The sequence below is a fragment of the Apteryx rowi genome, unplaced genomic scaffold, assembly GCF_003343035.1.
Source record: "Apteryx rowi isolate R43461 unplaced genomic scaffold, aptRow1 scaffold_66, whole genome shotgun sequence".
NCBI classification, from domain to species: domain Eukaryota; kingdom Metazoa; phylum Chordata; class Aves; order Apterygiformes; family Apterygidae; genus Apteryx; species Apteryx rowi.
Window position 1 is genome coordinate 1,685,270 of NW_020450938.1, and position 18,800 is coordinate 1,704,069.

At 42.5% G+C, this 18,800-nt stretch overlaps 1 protein-coding gene across 1 annotated transcript in view; it reads left to right on the forward strand.

The window, feature by feature from the left end:
* Positions 1-17,187, forward strand: part of FRMD1 (FERM domain containing 1) — a 31,558-nt gene extending 14,371 nt beyond the window's left edge. Inside the window, exons 3-13 of the mRNA XM_026085100.1 lie at positions 1,529-1,608; positions 3,660-3,736; positions 5,678-5,864; positions 8,397-8,552; positions 10,506-10,571; positions 10,776-10,844; positions 11,035-11,209; positions 13,585-13,920; positions 14,060-14,188; positions 14,920-14,999; positions 16,900-17,187. Coding sequence (XP_025940885.1) covers positions 1,529-1,608; positions 3,660-3,736; positions 5,678-5,864; positions 8,397-8,552; positions 10,506-10,571; positions 10,776-10,844; positions 11,035-11,209; positions 13,585-13,920; positions 14,060-14,188; positions 14,920-14,999; positions 16,900-17,187 — 1,643 coding nt within the window. The remainder of the gene's footprint in view (positions 1-1,528; positions 1,609-3,659; positions 3,737-5,677; positions 5,865-8,396; positions 8,553-10,505; positions 10,572-10,775; positions 10,845-11,034; positions 11,210-13,584; positions 13,921-14,059; positions 14,189-14,919; positions 15,000-16,899) is intronic.
* Positions 17,188-18,800: the final 1,613 nt, after the last annotated feature.

Below are 18,800 nucleotides of genomic sequence, written 5' to 3' on the forward strand. Positions count from 1 at the left end.
TACCTATGATGTGTCAAACAAAGCAGTAACTGGAAATATAGTTATATTAAAATTACAGCTGTGATCARTACAGTGCAAGAAAGACTGTAGATGAGGAAACATGAGTTTTTTAGGGATTATGTCCTCTTTGTTTGTTACCAGTATTTTGCGCACAAGGCTTTGTGCTATTGTGGTGTGTGGAACAATTCTGGCTAGCGCCAGGTTTGATTTCTTTTACCTGAGGTGGAAGGAGATGGAAGTGATGTGTGGGGGATTGTTTTGCTTGTATGTTTGTTTTCTAAAAGCTTGCCTAAAAAGAAGTATTTGCTGTATCTGCACCTGTAAGGAGCTTTAATGTTTTGGGAAGATGGCTTTGAGGTGACTCAGAGCTCACTTGAATGCCTCTTCTAATGTTAGCCTATGCCAGTCCTTCATGCACAGTAGAAACACCACTGCAAGCTTTCACTCAGTTGTAATTTACATTAGGAAAATTTCACTTCTATTCTCCCCTTCCTCTTTTTTTTGTTTGACATCAGAAAGCAAAAGTCAAATTTCGAAGTCCAGACTCGTTTTGGGGGGCAGAAGTGTTTTTTTTTTTCTTTCTTTCTTTTTCCTGCTCCTTTTATATCTCTTAAGTAACAAGCTCTTCAACTTGGCACTTATGTCACCTGTCAAAACACTTTCCTGGGCAAGACCAAAGAATGGAGTTAATAGTCACATGAATGTGCTCAGCTGGCACTGCCTCTGAAGCCTGAAACACCCATAAGGTGTTTTTTTTTTTTTTCCTTTAAGAGACTTGAGAAGGCTCAGGGAAAATCTTTCACTGGCTGAGTTGTTTGACTTTGATAATTGGTAAGTAGTGTTACAAAACATTGGCTTTGAAAGCAGCACAAAGCTCTTTCAAGATGTGTGCTGTTCACACTGCCTCTTGTTCTCCTTCTCCCAAACCCAGGTGGAGAGCATTTCTGTAGTCTTTTGAGGTAGGCCAGGAAGTTTCTATTTCTTTCTTTCTTTCATCTTTTTGCCCTATAAAAGAAGTTGGATCTGAGTAGGAGACATCAAACTCTCTCTGAAGATGACATTTGGGTTTGATACTCCTCCTCCTCACCATTTCAGAGGTTCCCATTCATATACAGAGGATGAAACTGGTGAAATACTTGACTCTGTCCACTGTTTATGCCACTCTCAACAGTAGTGCTACATGATGGTGAAGCAGAAGTTTGGGTAGGGCTTGCTCATTAAAAAAATCTTAATAGTAAGCTTGTTGCTTCAGAAAGCAAGAACTCTGCATTTTTGGCTCAAGTGTTAGGAAACTCTAGCTCAGCATCTCTTCAAGTTAGGACACAGCTGGGTTTCCTTTCATGCTATCCAGACTAACATGCATGCTGCAGTCCAAATGACCACACTCTTTCTTGCCCTCTCTGTTTTGCAGTTCGGCTTTTGTTTTAGAGTGCATTGTTTGAAAACAATTGGTATATTCTTCTAAGTACTTCATGAATAAGAATTTTTATTTCTTTAATATTAAATGCTTTTTCCTCCTGTCTTTCAGATAATGAATATGTTTTTATAGACCTGGAGCAGAAGCTTAGCAAATACTTTTTGAAGGAATGGAAGAAAGAGACAAGCAAAGTAAGACAGACGTTTAATTTCAGAAGCTACTGCTTTGATGTTTGACTGCTCAGTAAAATGGAAGCTCTTAAACTGAGGTCCATAAAGCATTTCTTGAATGTGGTCTGCAGAATGCTGTTTGGTAGCAAGGTGCTTTGACTTGCTGGGCATGACTTRCTGGGCATAGTTAATACACTGAATTAAAAGGAGCTAAAATAACATCATCTACAATTTTACCTAGGCAAGTAGTCACGTGGTTGTTACTTAATTGCTGCAGGAGAGGAGAAGGTCAGTCAGTCTTCCATTTGAATGAAGCCCAGTCTATGAAAATCTGGAGGTCTCCAGTTGTACATGAGCAAAACAGGCTAAATGACCTTTTGTGACTTGAACCATCCCAGTTGACATGAGAGAGGGGCCTGGAGCTATGGATTCTTTCAAAGTATATGCAGAAAGACAGTGGAAAGAGAGAGGAAAGATATTTTGTTTGAGAAGAGTCCTAGTTCTCTAAGACTAGCCATCACAGTCAAAGGAGGGAAAAACTATGTGAAATAAAGACAAGCCTATATAACTGTCTAGTACTGGTCATTCAAACATGATAATGCCTGTTTTGCATGTGGTATTATTAAAGGAGCTGCAGTCTAGAATGAAGTGTTGTATCCAAATACATTCTGATATGCTTGCCAATTCTACTACTTAGGAAGTTTGGAGATGACTAGGGAAGTTCAGGGATCTCTCTTATCCACTTCTGCTTCTTCCAAACAAATAACAAGTACTTTAAATACAACTCCCAGTCACGTGGGAAGTCTGTCTATCCTGCCACCAAGGGTTTCTTCCAGGGTAGGTGTTTCACATAGCTCTGATCAGGGGTATGCTTTGCAGTTACTTTGGGACTTGCAACGTTTTTTAAGTCAGGATAAGTGTTGAATCTGTTGTGTGAGATGAATCATAAGAGGCTAAATGAATTGCCCTTGGCAGTACTGAAGTCTGGGGCTGAGTTAGGCTATTGAACTAAGAGGCTGGGAAACACGATTTAATACCTGTTGAAAGGTCTCAGCTGAAAAGCCCAGCTCTGCTGATGAAATAGGGTCACTATGCCCAGATTACAGAAATAAAATGTAAATATTTGCTTGATGATCAAGATTTTGCTGTCAGCATCAAAGATATGCATGGCATGCTGTGTACCTTCTCCCAGTGAGATGAATCTGATCCGCAAACTCTTGGAACTGCCCATGTGAGCAAAGATATCTGTACAAAAATTAAAGAAGTAGGAGGCAAAAGTAGACAAGACAAGAGAGTGAACTACTAAAGTGATAAGATGTCATCCCCCCATTTAAATACACCTGTAAGGCTGAAAGGAAGGCTATACTTAAAACAACAACAAAAAATCTTATTGGCTTTCTTTTAGCAAACATCTTAAACATGAAGCAGACATCAATGTCTCCTTTCAGTCTGTGGCTGTAGGAAGCTGTGAATAACTAAACATTAGCCCTGCCAAAAAAAAAGACGAATAGTTAGTATCACACTGGTGCACCTCAGCCGCTGGCAGTGAAGGCTGAATGTGTTACTCTTGCAGCAATGCGTGTGTCCCTGTTATATGATGTGGATAGTAGAATTAACTCTAGGTGTGTTCCGCAAATGGTATAGCAGTGCAAGTGTGGCATGCTGCCTGAACTGCTTTTCCTGGTACTTTCAGGAAGGTTATATTAAACTTGCTGTGTTCAGCATTAATATGCCTGCAGTGCTGCCAGGTGCTGAGCAAAGTAATATTGAGCTAGGCTGGGCATCCCCAGACTGTATTGGAACTCTTTTGTATCTACTCATCCTCCCAGTCCAAATTCTCCTGCTCTCCCTAGGATGTTTTGTCATTCATCCTGTCCGAATGTTTCGTGATGCTTCATTGATGGGAGCTTCAGTGATGATCAGATCCCCCAAAACCCTGCTGAACAGCTAGGTGTGGAGAATGAAGACAATATGGGGAATGAGCTTGGGGAGGGGAGTGTTACAAGAAGATAATAAGATGCTGCTGAATCTTTTTTTTTTTTTTTTTAACATGTCTTCTCCCTCTGCTCAAGGGAACAGAGAAATTTAGCCCTCCTTTTGTGGCATTCTTTAGAGTACAATACTACGTAGAAAACGGAAGGGTGATAAGGTAAGTTCCCTTCTGCAGTAGTTAACTGTGTTTTAAATTATTTGCTGTGTTCTTAAAAGCAGGAAAAATCACGGGKTTTTTTGGTGAGCTCATCTCTGTGTTTGTGAGAACCCAAAAAGAAGTCTATGGAAGAAGTCTATGGACACTTGCCCTAATGGTTCTGCCAGTATATTCTTCTCTGGAAAAATAAAGAAAATAAAACAGGAGTCARATGATGTGTCTTTTAACTAGTTGTCTAGGGTTTTATTTTCTCTGCAGCACATTGTTTTGAACCTGCCTTTTTCAGTTTTACATCCAAGTAACTTGAAAGCTGCAGTTATTGGATATTACTGGTTTGACAGACAGAAATTTCATGTTTGTTGTCTTCATACTTACTCTTTTTATATTCGATTCTAGCTGTTGCTTCTCTGTGCTACCCACAATGAATATGACAGCTTGATTTCTTTTTTTTTAAGGTCGTCCCAGCTGATCTCAATGCGGCCATGAATGTTTTCCCCTCCATACATGCTCCTTGTTATTCCTAGGAGAATTCTGAATGCTTCCTTACCTGTGTCTAGAGAGCAGGTTGAATGGTGACAGTATTGAAATACACTTAACAATCTTTTGATTGCATCTACAGCATGACAAGCATCAAATTAATATACAAAAAATAGCTATCTGTGCTTCAGAACACTTTATAATATTTTTGGTTCTTTCTTTTGTATCTGAGCAGTGCTCTCTGTAATCTGCTCCTGGAAGTGAATGGACTTTCGGAAGTGGGCAACAGAAATGATTTCATAAGTTAGGATTTTGCATTTGAGTGGGATCCATTCACATGGAATATGGGCTGCACTCAAAACACAATCACTCTTGCTGCACCATGCAGAACAAATGATGAGTTAGTTAAAATCTGTCAGGTGTTCATTTTTACATCAGCGCTACTGGTGTGGCTGTGACCCCAGGGCAGGCTAAGAGCTGAAAGCATTCAGGTGGATTAAAATAAAGCACAAGCTTTACTTAATATTTTGGCATTTGTCCTCATCTAGAAGAAAGCTTGTTGGTTTTTTGGTTTTTTTTTCTCTCCACAGTCTTTCTTTTTGGATGCAGGGGAGTTTTCTGGAGTCTGTTTGGCTGTTAGGTGTTGTTTGTTTAGTTTAGTGTTTTGGTACAAAGATAGCAAAGCTTAGCATTCTCGCAGCCCCTACATACTCAAACTCATTTGCACTAATAATTTAATTGGAGAGGTTTGTGGAGCCATACAGAATTAGGTATGTGACCCCCTTCAAACTACATACACTTTTACAAGAGGCTCTAGTGTCCAGCATTTCATCCATGTGAACCTGTCAGTGACCTGCTTTCCCTGTGCTCTCTTAATGGGGTGTGCATGCATTATTAATGGCATGCACTAGTTAGTATTATTAGGCTATCCCTGGTTTGTGGCTTGAGGAGGAGGACAAAAACAAGTGCAAGGCTCCTGCCTCCTTTGATCCACCTTGCAGGAACTAGCTGTTGAAAAGCACCTTGAGCCTAAGGCAAGGTGAAATGAAAAAGCAGTGCCAGGTTTAGAGGGGAAAGGAAGACAAGTGTGTAAGAGACACTGGGATTCAAGGTGGTTGATTCTCCTGATGACTGTGCTACAGGCTTTCCAGAAAAAACAAAGTGCTTGATGTAGTCAGCCTCTGAAACAGGTTTGATATGATTATCTTTCATCTACCTTCTGCACTAACTACTTAGATCTTATGCTCCTTAAGACAGAGGCTATCATTTCCCAAGTCTGTACAGAACCTAGAGTGAGAGGGCATTGATTATAGCTCCCTAAATGTGCTTAATTGTATCATGGTGACATTGGCACACATCAGGATGCCAAAGTTTAATTACTCCTCTTGCATGTATTTGAGAGACCTTGTCTGAGCCTGATCTTTTTTTCTCTTGCTCAAGCAAATCTGCCTTTGTATCTTGCAGTGACAAGGTGGCAAGGCAGCTCTACTACTGCCATCTCAAGGAGCAGGTACTGAGGTCTCGGTGCAACCACAAAGAAGAAATCTACTTCCTGCTGGCTGCCTACAGCTTACAGGCAGACTTGGGCAACTACAAGGAGGAAGTCCATGCTGGCAAATATTTTGAACCTCAGGCTTATTTCCCGCAATGGGTACGTTTGGGGGGGATCTTTCTGTTAATAGTTTGTGTAGACAGCAGGAGCTATGGAAAGGTGATACCTAATTGTAGCCATGCAACTTCCCTGGGGTCCTGCTCCAAAGGATGTGCAGAGTGGGTAGAGCTTTGGCCTGATTCTCACTCAGAAGCTATATCCCTCTCCCTCTTCACTGGATATAGCTGCCCAGTCCTCCTGGGCTCCTTCTGAGCGAGGTGGGTGGTACATGTTCTCCCTCAGTGAGGAAATGTGTTGGTATCAAATGAATGACTCTGACAGCATAGCTGTTTTTGTTTAAATCTCTGTGGCTTAAAAGTAGTATATCAGAAAGATCTGCACAGACTAAGATCTGTAGAAAACCTCAGGGCCATGAAGCTAAGTAAATTTCTCTTTGGTCTTAGCTCCTTAATGTTTACCTCTGGGATGGCTAGATCCAAACCCTAGGGGGTAGTACTGCCTTACAGTGCCTTTGGTGCTTGCTTTGCCATTCATCTAGGGCCCAATTGTAGTAAGAGAAAAGGGAAGGGCCTGGAAACATTTTTTCATGTTTGTTTATAACCATGTGCACATTGGTGTGTGCCCTCCAAAAGTAGCAAACAGCTTAGAAGGCCAAGAGTTGGTTTAGTCACTGAACCAAAGCAAATTAGCTGTGAATCAGGAGTTTAAAAAAATAGTCTCTCAGAACTGATTACTTGCAGAGAATTCTCTTCTTGTGGTGAAAAGATCAAGAAAACTGTCCATAAGCACTTCAGTGACCATAAAAATGGAAGGGGAAATGAGGTTTGTTATGGACGTGAGAACAGTGGTCACCCCTCAATGTCATCTGCTGGCGAAGGATGTTTCACAGGAACCAGACAGACTGTCTTGCAACCCAACTTAGTTTTGGAGCCCCTTTCTCTGCTCTGACAGCTGGTGTTAGGCCAGCTGGGGCCTTGGGATAGCTGCCAAAAAGCCTGGATTCCTCTGGTGATTGGATCTGTGTCCCTGGGCAGGTCACTTCTCCCCTGCAAAGCGGTACTGTCCCCCGGCTTCAGGGACAAAGTTCAGAGCAGTAGACAGGGGTTGTGTCAGGGAGGCAAGGCTGGTATACACACTTTTACATGAGTGTTAGCCTGCCTGCCTTACTATGCAAAAATGCTCCGTTCTCTCAGACAACAGACCTTCATCCCATGCCTTTCCTAGCTATCGGGTACCTGGCATTACGTAGCTTACAGAGGGCTGGAAAAGATGGGTGTGATATGCGCTGTTTATGAGGCAGTTAAAAGTCTTATCACAGAGCATTGCTCATCTGGCAAACATTGCAAACGCCGAGGCAGAGCCCAGCTCACCTGCACTGAGCCACAGCCCTAAGCAAATATGTGGGTGATTTATCATTATAAAGAGCGAAATCTGGCAGTCATGGGGACGCTTCTCTCCCTGCCCCCAGGCTCCCCTGGGGAGACACTGCGTGATCTCCTCCACAACACCAACACGTGCTTGAGATCATTTAGCCAAAGGCTGCCACAACCCTTGTTCGAGTAAGAGGCAGTGCTGCTCCAATGTGAGCAACCCAGCTTTGAACTGCAGAGTTGGCACTTCTCTTTGTGCTGATGTTGCACAGCTAATTGCATCAATGTTGTTCTTGACAGAGTCCAGCTTTCCTTGTGGGAGGATAACTAATCACGTGAGCTGGCATGCAGAAAAGGGTAGAGATGTTACAGGATAGAGTAAGGGAGGGACTTAAGTTAAAATGGAAGGGGGAACTGATTGATGAGGACTTGATAGTTTCAAGCTAGGACAGACTGCTTTTGGCAGGATGTTCTCAGATACCTGATGGGATCTAGTTTTAAATGTCCTGAATGATGGGGGTGGTTTATGAATAGAATCCAGCCAAAGTCCCACTTATCTCTCACTGCTGCTCCCAGCCTAGAAGGGGCCTCTCTCGTGCAGGAGCAGACTGGGCTGCACTGTAGTATTGCAGAGAGAGCACATGCAGCCACACATGGGGATTGGGTGCTCGCAGGACAAGGGCTAAAGGTCCAGTGTAGGATTCCCTGCTGCTTAGTGAAGTCATGTGTCTGCCAGCTGCTCCAGATGGGTACAAAATATCTTGAGGTAGGGTTTTTGTCCCTTTTGAGGATAGAAATGCTAAATAAGCCTAATGTGTTTCTGGTCTTAAAAACAAATCCCTAACCACCTAACATTTCTGCAGTGTTTGGAGACGTTGCTGCTGATGATCATGTGGGCGTTCGGAGCAGTATTAGTTATCTTCCCATAAGCCTTTAAGCTTAAGAATAAAAAGAGCTGACACAATCCCCATAGTCTCAGTCTGTTATGATTTTGCCCTCTAGGAGTCTGTCTGGAGACATCGGTATCATCTGGGCTGCTTTAAATGCTTTTTCTTCAGGAAGGTAGGGGTGAAGTTGAACTAACTTCTTGAGCAAACATTTGAATATCCTCCAGCTCCAGTCTAGCCCTTGCTGTTGATCACAGCTACCTCCCATGGGAATTATTGAAGTTGCTGACTTGTTTGTTTCCCTCATGGTTTAGATAATTGCAAAGAGGGGGAGTGACTACATCTTGAAACATGCCCCAGAGATGCATCAAGAACAGCAAGGCCTGACTGCTAAGGAAGCAGTGCTGAAGTTCATTAAGGAGTCCTGCTTGTTGGAAGATGTGCCTGTCCACTTCTACAGGCTGCAGAAGGTTAAAAAAAGCTTCTTATTTTAAACTTCTCTTCCTCTTTTAAATGGGTACACAGCTGTATTTTTCACTTTCTGTGTTTGTTTGAGGGATTGCTGCCTCTGGTGCTGAAAGGCCAAATGAGTCTAAAATTTTCAGCTTTTTCTTACTCAAGCTTGCTTAATGCACTTTATTTTTATGTGCTAAGAGAGTTTAGGTCTAGAAATAGGACTAAAGAGATGTTTTCTGTTTCACTTAGGTGAGTGAAACCTGCTCATGCAATTAGGATTTGCATGGACCTTTTCCCAAAAGGAGATAGTCCACTTCGTCAGACTTAAAATTAAGCTATTCAGCTGTTCATACTTGGTCAGAATCATGGGAGGTATCTGTGTCCTTTGACCAGATCTAAAAAAAGTTACTACAGAAACACAGAGAAGAAAGTCTCTTGTCTTCTGGAGGAAATAAGTTCCAGTTTGGTCTCTAATCCAGTGTTAGTTTAAATTCCTCACAAACCATAGCTTCCCCTCTTACCTCTCCTTTGTCCTCTCTGTTTTGATACGAATGCTATTAATGATGCAGTCATAAGAGAGTGTGGGTTACACTTGAAGGCTATAAGAAATCCAGCTGGCAGGACATAATACAATTTATGTCTGAAGGCACTGGGGGCGTGAAATGGGTTGCCCTTAATATCCAGATTCCTGACTTGAACTTATTTTAAGCATTGTTAACTCCTTCATGTGTTGTTCAATTCACAATGTGCTCTTCTACCTGCTGTATAGCATGCAGGAATGGTTAGATATCTTCCTCCTAGGTGATACCTGGGTCACAAAGCTCCTGATCAAATGCATAGAGGCGCTGGGGTGAAGTGCCAGTGCTTTAGCTGCCCTAAGATTTCAAGAGCTGTCACCTCTTGTTTCAAGCCATCTTCATGTCTCCTACTGAGGTTGTGAACTCTGAAAGAAAACACTGACTGCCCTGAGCCCTGCATTTTTCCTCCAGACCAAGTGTTGATTTATGAAAGCTCTTTGCCTTTAGAAGACAAACTATTTCTTAGTCACTTTAAACTGCGGTTCTACTGGACATGAGTAGTAACCGAGAGGGGGAAGAAGGTGAGGTAAATGTGATGACTTGACAAACCAGATGAGGAGAGAAAGTTCCAGTGTAAAATTTGAGGTCTGTGACTCCAGAACTTGTTCCTCAACAATTTTCTTCCTACTTTTCCTCCTGCCATGGCAGAAGAGAGAGACTGAGTGAACTAGTTTGGGATTTTTTCTTTTTTTTTTGTTCTTTAAGCAAAAAAATCTCCTTACTAGAGAGCAATTATGTTATACCAAGATACAGCATGAGGAAAAACAAGTCAGTATTCCAGCTAAGCCTTGAACATTTAAAACCATCTGCTGCCTACACTGAGACCAAAAGGTTAAAAAGAAGGTCCCTGTAACTGTGGGCATTGATTAGCTCCCTTCTGGCCAATGTACATCTGTGATCCAGCAAGCACCTGGATGGGAACAGGTGTGCTGTGGCAAGGGAAGGGAACAGAGATCCCTTCTATTTTGGACCCTCTGTCACCTGGAGAACCATGTGTATTCATGGGGATGGCAGAGGCAGCACATGGCAATAAGAGGGAATCTGTTACAAATTACCTCTGAGAGCAATAACTGTCCATACACTCAAATGACTGAAGCTACAGGATTCCCTGTCCAGGGCGGTCTGGAGTGTTGGGTGTTTGCTGTTGGCAAAATGCTTGAGACCCACAACATGGGGGGATTCATAGGTGTTTCTTATTGCAGAGAATTTTTCAAGAGCCAACAAGGTAATGTGCTTTTTAGAAGCACAATAAAAAGTAAATGAGCAGGATGAAATGCTGATGACATTTGCCTGGTGAGCAGTCCTGCTACCTCTGTTGCAGTAGGTGCCGAAACAGGAGTGTGGTTTTTGTAGATTAACCTTTGACTCCAGGCTCTTCTGTTCTCTTAGGATAAGAAGGAGGACCGCCCGACAGTTATCCTGGGCCTGACCCTTAGAGGAATGCACATCTATCAGGTAACAGACTGCCATGAAAGCCTTCTGGCGTAGTGTTTAACTCTGTGCAGCCCTCCTGTTCTTCCCCCCGCCACAACTCCTCTGCCTGTGTGCGCCAGGCTCTGCATATCTCACGTTCCTGATTGTTTGCAAATTCTTTGCACATCACTGACTCCACCCTGTAGCTTTCAATCCCTGTGTCACTCTGAGTTTGATGTGTTGCAGGAGGTGAATCACGTTCGTCAGCTCCTCTATGACTTTCCCTGGTCGCACATTGGGAAGCTAGCATTTCTGGTGAGTATGACAGAACGGAGGCCATCTGGCACGGGGCTATCAACCTGGGACCTGGCAAGGCTGTTGGCCTACCCAAATTGCCATGTCTAGTCCTGTTACTAGTATGCATAAGATTGCAGCTATCTCTGTCAGTTATGTGACTGAAAACATGTTCTTGTTCACTGCTCTGGTATCTCTCCTCTTTATGCAGGGAAAAAAATTTGAGATCCAGCCAGATGGTTTGCCCTCTGCACGGAAATTGGTTTATTACACAGGTTGCCCCTTCAGGTCACGGCACTTGCTGCAGCTCCTCAGCAATAGCCACCGACTCTTTCTGAATATCCAGCCAGTGTTGAAGCAAATCCAAAAACTGGAGGAGGCTGAAGGTATGTGACAGGAGAGCAGATGACTTTTGATAAGGGTAAGAGTATGGCATGTTAGTCTCTCTGCTGTGGCTTCACAGTGGCTGCTCTCTAATTGATGGTATTTCTGCCTTAACAGAAGACAGTGAGAAGAATAGAAGTCTTAGATTTGTTTCAAGTCAATTAGTGGGAAGTGGTTTTGGTCCTGCCTTGCTAGATTGTGATCAGAAAATGTGTGTGTGAGCAGTGAAGGGGGAATTTCTCCCTTTAAGAGGAGGTCTCTGCTCTCTGGGCTGTCAGTTTTTGCACATTTGACACATGCCTCTGAGATAATGTAATCTTGAATAAAAAGCTTTCAGCTGGGATAAGATTTTCCTTTGTTCAAGGAGCAGTACAAGTTGTGAGCCTGTGTCTTTTTTTTTTTTTTAGTGCCCCTTTACTAAACAGTGTTTGCAGTTTAGTCTATAATGTCAACCAGTTAGGAGCTGCAGGTGCCAGAAGCAATCTGAGAGCAGATAAAGGCTCCCAGAACTTATCTTCTCTGTAGGGATGGTGTTTGAACTCTGAGAGTCCCTGGTATCCTTCTAGGGAGACTTCAGTCATTTCATCCCCTTCCTGTTTGTTTCTTTCCATTTTTCTCCTCTCTGGAASCCTGGCTCTCATATAAACTTCTCAGCCCACCTCTCTCCCATGCCTGTTTCTGAATGCATTGCATAGGCCCTCTCTTGGAGGATTTTTCCCCTTTTTTATAGCCTTCCTCTGACTGCTTTTTGCCCCAGTTCTTTCCTGGCTGCTGTTCCCTGCGTTCTCCATTAATGTGTTCTCTATCTTCTGTGGGGTTTGTAAGACTTTTATCAGTAGCTTTAAGCCCATCAGGAAGCAGAAGTCAGTAGAAGTCAGCCAGCAGTAGTCATTCCTCTTGTATGAGGACTTAGCCTTGTTCCATCCAATGAGAAGTCAGGAAGAAACTCCTCTCTGTGGTGTAACTCAGTTATTGTCCATCTCAACTAATACTAAAGAATTTATATCTGTCTCTGAAGTGGTGGTTTCTTGTTGTGTGGAATCTGTGTACAGAACAAGGTGGCCATCTCATCTAACTTGGTCATTTTTCTGTCTCTTCCTTTAGTGGGGTTATACAAATGGCCTTAAGCTGTGTGAGTGCAGTCAGTGGTGCATGATACTCATCTGTACAAAGACTCACTAATCAAATGCCTGTGGGCAGAAGGCTTGAGAATTACCTTCACAAAACTTTCACGCTGTTTCGAAGGCCTCTTTTTGGTGATTCCCTGTAGTCCACTCTGGTTCCAGATAATAAAATGGTGGTGCTTGGGCAAAAATTGCAACTAAAGAGCTGCAGTATTAAAAATACTGTTCCTTATAAATGTTCAGAGTCAAAATGAGATCTACTTTTTTCTTACTTGGTATATATCCTGCCACCTGACTAGCTGCTATTTCTTTTCCCTTTTTCTAGTGGCCTCCATAGGGCTATCCTATGTGAGCACTCATTCCTCCTGGTCCAGTGGATATGTAAACATTCAGGCTTTCTTCTTTAATAGATAGATTCCCATCTTGTTGGAAGACTGAGGCATTGCAAACAGTGAGTCTTCCCTGGACTTGTACTAGAGCAGTTGCCCTGTCTTTGCTGGCATTTTGAACTCTTCTTTCCTTACCAAGCACTATTTCAGGAGAGCTCTGCTAACATTTATTGTCTACAGTGGGTCAGCACCTAAGTACAGGTCTTGCAACATTGTGGTAATACCTGGGGACATGGTTCAGTTGCCCAAACAGAAGTAGTCAAAGTGCCCTGGTGCATTTTCTCTGCCTTCTAGCTCCTGCTTTAGGGTGGGACAGGTTTTTTCCTAGGTTGTCCTGCATTGTCTGCTAGTGTCTCATGGATTTCTTGGCCACCCTTAGCACACCCCTCTTCAGGTAACACATACCAGCCCTGGAAGAAGTGATTAATAAGTGCCAACCAGGCACCCCCTGCACAACAGGGGATCCTGTTCTTGGCTGTCTCTACACATTGGTGACTGTTTTGAGGAACAAAGTACTCTGTTTTAAACACTAAGCGCTTAGGTTATCCAGGTAACGCAGGTCTTTTCCTTTATTCTGTAAGCTAATATTTTCTGTACTATAACTGTCTATACCTGCCTGTTCTAATTCATGAGATACTGGTCTTACTGTATCTATGACTAACTGTAATTCTGTTATAGCCAGCTGGGCATCCAGGTATCTGTTGAGCAAACAGAATTCAAAACTTCCTGTCTTTGTTCAGTAGCTGCAGTAATTGTTTCTTAACTGCCAAGTTTTGCCAGTACCAGAACTTACTGATTATTTTTTGCTGCCATTCCTTCTGTCTTGCTTAGCTTTCCCTGGTTTCTCATGTCTTTCTTTCTCAGAGAAGAAGCGCTACCGGGAGTCCTACATCAGTGACACGCTAGACATGGACCTGGACCCATCTGATAAGAACTCACATGGCAGCGGGAGCAGTGGAGGTAGCCGGAGGGATAACCATCTCTCACGCCAGTCCACAGGAAGTCATGGCAGCTCTCACACATCTGGCATCGAGGCTGACTCAAGGCACCGGGTATCTGTGGAAATGTCAGTGGATGAGCCCTTCAGCATTGATAGGATACATAGGAAAGAAAAATCCTGCAGCTCGACCATCAGCTATGGTAGCTCTGGCATTGACAGTGGCAGCAAAGGGAGGGCTGAAGATGACTCTCAAGACGATGGTAAGGAATTTGGAGATGTGGAGCAACTTTTAAGCATTCTGTTGTCTTCTCCTGCAGGAGAATGGGGAGTAAGAGAATGTGAAGCAGCTTGGAGCAGAAGTGTAATGCTAATCCTTCTCCTGTGGCTCTTTCCTGCTAGAGCTTGAGCTGGCAGTAGATGAGCCTGAGGAGATGCCTGTAGATGAGCCTTTAGAGGGAGACCAGTTAGAGGAGGCCACTGTGGGAGAATCTGTTGATTCCCTTCATCTAGATGCTGCTAGCTGCCAAGGTGAGATGGCTTTCTACTACTACTCAGTGCTTTTCTTTAGGCCGTAGCTATAGGGAAATGCATTTGGCAACCCAGGCATGAGCTAAAAGATCTAAGAAAGCTCTATCTTCACTGCTGTACTGCACCAGAATTTCAAGCCAGCTCCTCTGGAAGTTAAAGGCCTGCACTCTATACTGTGCGGTGCTCCTCTCCTGTTTGCTTCTCAGGGTCTCCCTTCTCCAAATTTACCAAGCTTATTTTATTTATATTCAGTTAACGACAAAAAGACAACCGAGGCAAACCTTTTGTAGTAAAGGAATTTAAATTAAAATCTTATATACCACAAAACAGCCAAAGGGTTCAACGACAGGTTAATGGGCCAGGCACAGGAATTAACAAGTGAAGTTCTGTGGCTCATGTTATAGGGAAGGCTAGACAGTAGGCTCACACAGAAGCTGTCTGGTCTTATGGGATGTGAATGACATGTAGCCCTTCTGGCAGAGCGAGATGAGTGAATATGGGCAAGCTGGTGAAAAGCTGTGGGTTTTGGGTGGGCGGAGTTTAATGTTGATCCTTAAGGGCAAAGAAGTACTTGTGAGCCAAACTCACAGAGCATTGGGAGTGCTTACTGATAGTTATATTATTAGAATAGCACTGCTTGAATGTAGCCTATGAGAATGACTTCCCTTTCTCCAGTAGCCAGTAAAAACTCCAACCTATAGTTCTCTTTGTTTCCTCCCTTTCCTTTGCAGCTATTAATCAGGAATCACTGTCTGTGGTGCAAGTCACACTAATAAAAATGAGAGGTCAGAGTGTGGAATCCCTTCATCAGGTAAGGAGAGATGCTTGGCAGGAGAGTTTGTATGTGGACATTTAACCAACTTCTAGTGTAATGGAGACAGCTGTAAATCAGGTGAACTTGGTTGGTCTGGATTTAACTGATTTAAATAGTGTAACTGAAAACAGCTGTTTCCCAGCTACTGTTATCAGGGATAGGATAACAGTAGCGTTTGAGTCCAGAATAGTATAAAGAGGTTTGGAGTGATCAACATGGAAATCTTGCAAGCCAGCTATTATCTCCCTTAGGCTTCCAGAGAGGAAATGGAGAATAAGCCACTTACACATTTTTAGTGCAACATAGAGCCAAGACCATCCATGCAGTTTGGATGTGGGTTCCAAAGTTGATCATTTTCCTGCTCCTGAAGCTGGAAGGAGCTCACATCGGAGCAAAACCAGACCCTCAAGTTCTAATTACTATCATTTCTGTGATTACACTATGTGTGCTGGACTCTCTGTTGTCAACATCTTCTTTTCATCAAACCCTTGAGAAAAAGGCAACTATGTATGGTAAAATATGTTATATCATAGGTTGTGGAAAAAGCTTATTTAGTTTTTTTAAAGGCCAAACATTATTACTTTTCAAAGTGGAGCTGTACCCACAGGGGTAGAAACATTTAAAAATGTCTCTACTGTTTCTTCTCTCACTGAATCCAAATCAGCCTTATCTGCTCAAAGAATTTTAAAAATCTGTTCATTCTTTTCCCCTTTACTCCCACTTCTTTTCTGATCAAGGACTTCAGTCACTACTTAGGACTTTTTTTTTTCTTCTCTTTTCATGCCTCCTACTGGACCCAGTCAAGAATGGTAAGGAATTTTCACTTAGCACTTAACAGACTATTTTGGTTTGTAATTGTTGGTTTATTTTTCCCCGAAGATGAAGACTGTGCCATACAAACTGTGATGAACTTATTTCTGTATTTCAGTGGAAGGACTGAAGTGTGCAAGGCAGAGAGTGAGCATCTTTTAAAGTGTGATTTTTAAGTTGTAACTAAACTGTACAGGACTGTGTTTCTCACTGTTGGCTGGATCATACTGTGTATGTCTGTTCCTGAGAGCACAGTTAGTCAACATAGGATTTCATCAGAGTATTTTTTTTAATTCCCATCCAGTGTGTAAGAGTAGTGGGACTGGGAGGCAGTTTTCTGTATTGCTCACAGAAGTGTTTTGGTTTAAATGTCATATTCTTGAAATCAGCCTCAAAACTAGCTTTTGAAAGCTAATTGTCAAGAGGCAGAACAAGAAAAACTAGCTGGGAAAGTTGGAAATTTATCAGGTGATTAGTAATTCCTCCATAAAGGCGAAGTTGCTACAGCTTGTGTAGAACAACACCTGCATCTGAGAATTACTGTTGGTTCGTTGCTTCTGTTTTCTTCATTTCTGAATAATGTTATGTAGATGGAACTGTATGTGGCACTTACTGAATTTTGGAGACCTTAACCTGTTCATTTGCATAGTTGCTTTCTGAACTTCTTTCAGCTCATGAGACTTTAATTAACCCATCTAGTGGGTTCAAGCACTTGGGATTTTTTTGTTTTGTTTTGTTTTTTAAATGTATGCTTTGCCCATGAGTGAGGCTGACTGCACAGTTCTGCCAAGAAGTGTCAGTTCATTAGATGTTATTTGTGTGAAGTGTTTAGTCCAGTGTATTGGACACTGAGGACATAGTGTACAAAGATCAGGATCTGGCTCAACATGGCAAGGCAGCTGAGTGCGCTTGTAATTTTTTAATTGTTCACAGCTTCTTCGTTAAGCCAGTGTCTTTCAAAAGGCCAAGAGGATGATGTGAAGGAATGGAAGAACAATTTTGGAAAGCTTAAGCATGCACAGCCATCATCCTTAGGCTGTGTCTGAGCTCATCATTTTTATTCGTGTGTGTCTTACTAAACTGACAGGTCAGACCGCCCAAAGGCAGGAGCTGCACAGACCAGCACAGCCAGAGTTTGGATGATATATGTCTTTACAAGCACCGGCATCCGCCACTAAGTGCCATGCTGTCTTCGGACACGTCTCACAGCTACACATTTGGCTGCACCCTGGAGGATAAGCTGGCTATCTACGGCTGTGTTTATTCCACAGCAGACTGCAAAACCAAGTCTGCCCTTTATGGGAAGCGATCCATGAACTGCCTCTCCTTGGATCTTCTGGGAGAGGACCAGCTCCCAGAGGAATTTGTGGTGTAATGAGATTGGAGCTCCTCCACATCAGGGGACATCTCATCATGGAAACAGAAGTGATTATATATACCTCATTAACACATGTGATGTCAGTCTGGTTCTTGCTGGAGATTTTAAGTATCTTTGTTACTCAGCTCCATAATCAGTAAGTGACATCACTTCTGCAGACCTGACTACAGGGCAAATTAACTGGAGTATAGCACTTAATTTGGCATTTGAAGTGTCGGTTTAGAAGAAAATGGAAGTGGCCTGCACCATTAGCAGTGATATAACTGATGTAAAACCCCCAAATAGTGGACCAAAACTGATACTGAGTTGTTAAAGAAAACATGTCAAAATGGATTTACCAGATAGAAATTAAATAGTCCATGTCAGTTTAGCTTTCTGCCTTTCTCTTATGATCCATTTATGTTAATGCTAGTACACAAATAGATTTGTTGCCTTGAGTCTGTGCTGCTTCAACCCTGCCAACAGCTGTCAGGCCAGGGTATACCCCGAGTATATTGGGAGGTATGTGTATGGAAAAGTCCAGCCTGTTCTCTTTGTAATGAACAAAAGTCGCCCGTTTGCTTTACTGGGCACAAGACCTGCTCTACTGTGAGTTTATTTCTAGGTGTTTTTGTTTTGTTTTAAGCATCCAGCCAAATATAGTGTGGATTTTCTGTTTTCCTTCGTTCTGTCTTTGTTTACCTTTTTTTTTTTTTTTTTTTTTAATGCAAGAAATGGAACTGTCAGCTGTCTACTACTTCCATGATTAGATTGGTAGGTAAATTCTTATATCCTATGAGAGATGGGGGAGAGGAGAAAAGAAGTGACTTGTCTTCTGTCCTCTTAGAAACAGCCAAGATGATAATGCTAATTGACTGGCTCTTAAAGATGGGAGTGTGACTGGAAAATTTGTCCAAGCATGATCACTCCTGACTCTGAATCATACTTTTTAGGTTGTTCTTTATTTTTAATAAATCTGTTCCTTAGAAATTTTTATCCTTTGCTTAGGAGGCAAGTATGGGCTGGAGAAAGTCGCTTTGGAAAGGCAAATCAGGTAGTTATTAGTGACTTTGTCCAATTTAGTCCATAGGGTGTGCAAGTGTGAGTGAATGATGCTGTAGGGCCCATGATGGTGGAAGTATAGTGGGGTTGTGTGTCAAGCCAGGAGAACATGTATGATGATTTTGAGTCCTACAGAGCTGGCTATGCTGGCTCTCACTGATACAATAGCTATGATTATGCTGTTTGATTAAAGCATTTGTTTGGTGTGAAAAACATCTTGTCACCTTCTAGCAGCCAAATAAAGGAATATTTATTTGATTTTCTTCCCTACCTCCCCTTCCTCCTCTCCCTCCTTCCCCCCGAGTTGATTCCCAACATTTTTTTCCATTATTCCAAGCAAAGCCAAAAATGCCACCACAAAATACTGAAGATATTTTTCCTGTATCCAAAATAAACTCTGCTAAATGGATCTAAATGTTTAAAGAGCATCTGTCTGCTCATGAACAGGCTAGTCTAGCCTCCTGCTACCTGGGGCCTGTTTGGCTGTATTCTATGGAGAGGGGCATATCCAAGACCCAGGAGGCTGGTGGCTGTACTGCATGGAACAACCTTGTTCTTCCACAGAATGA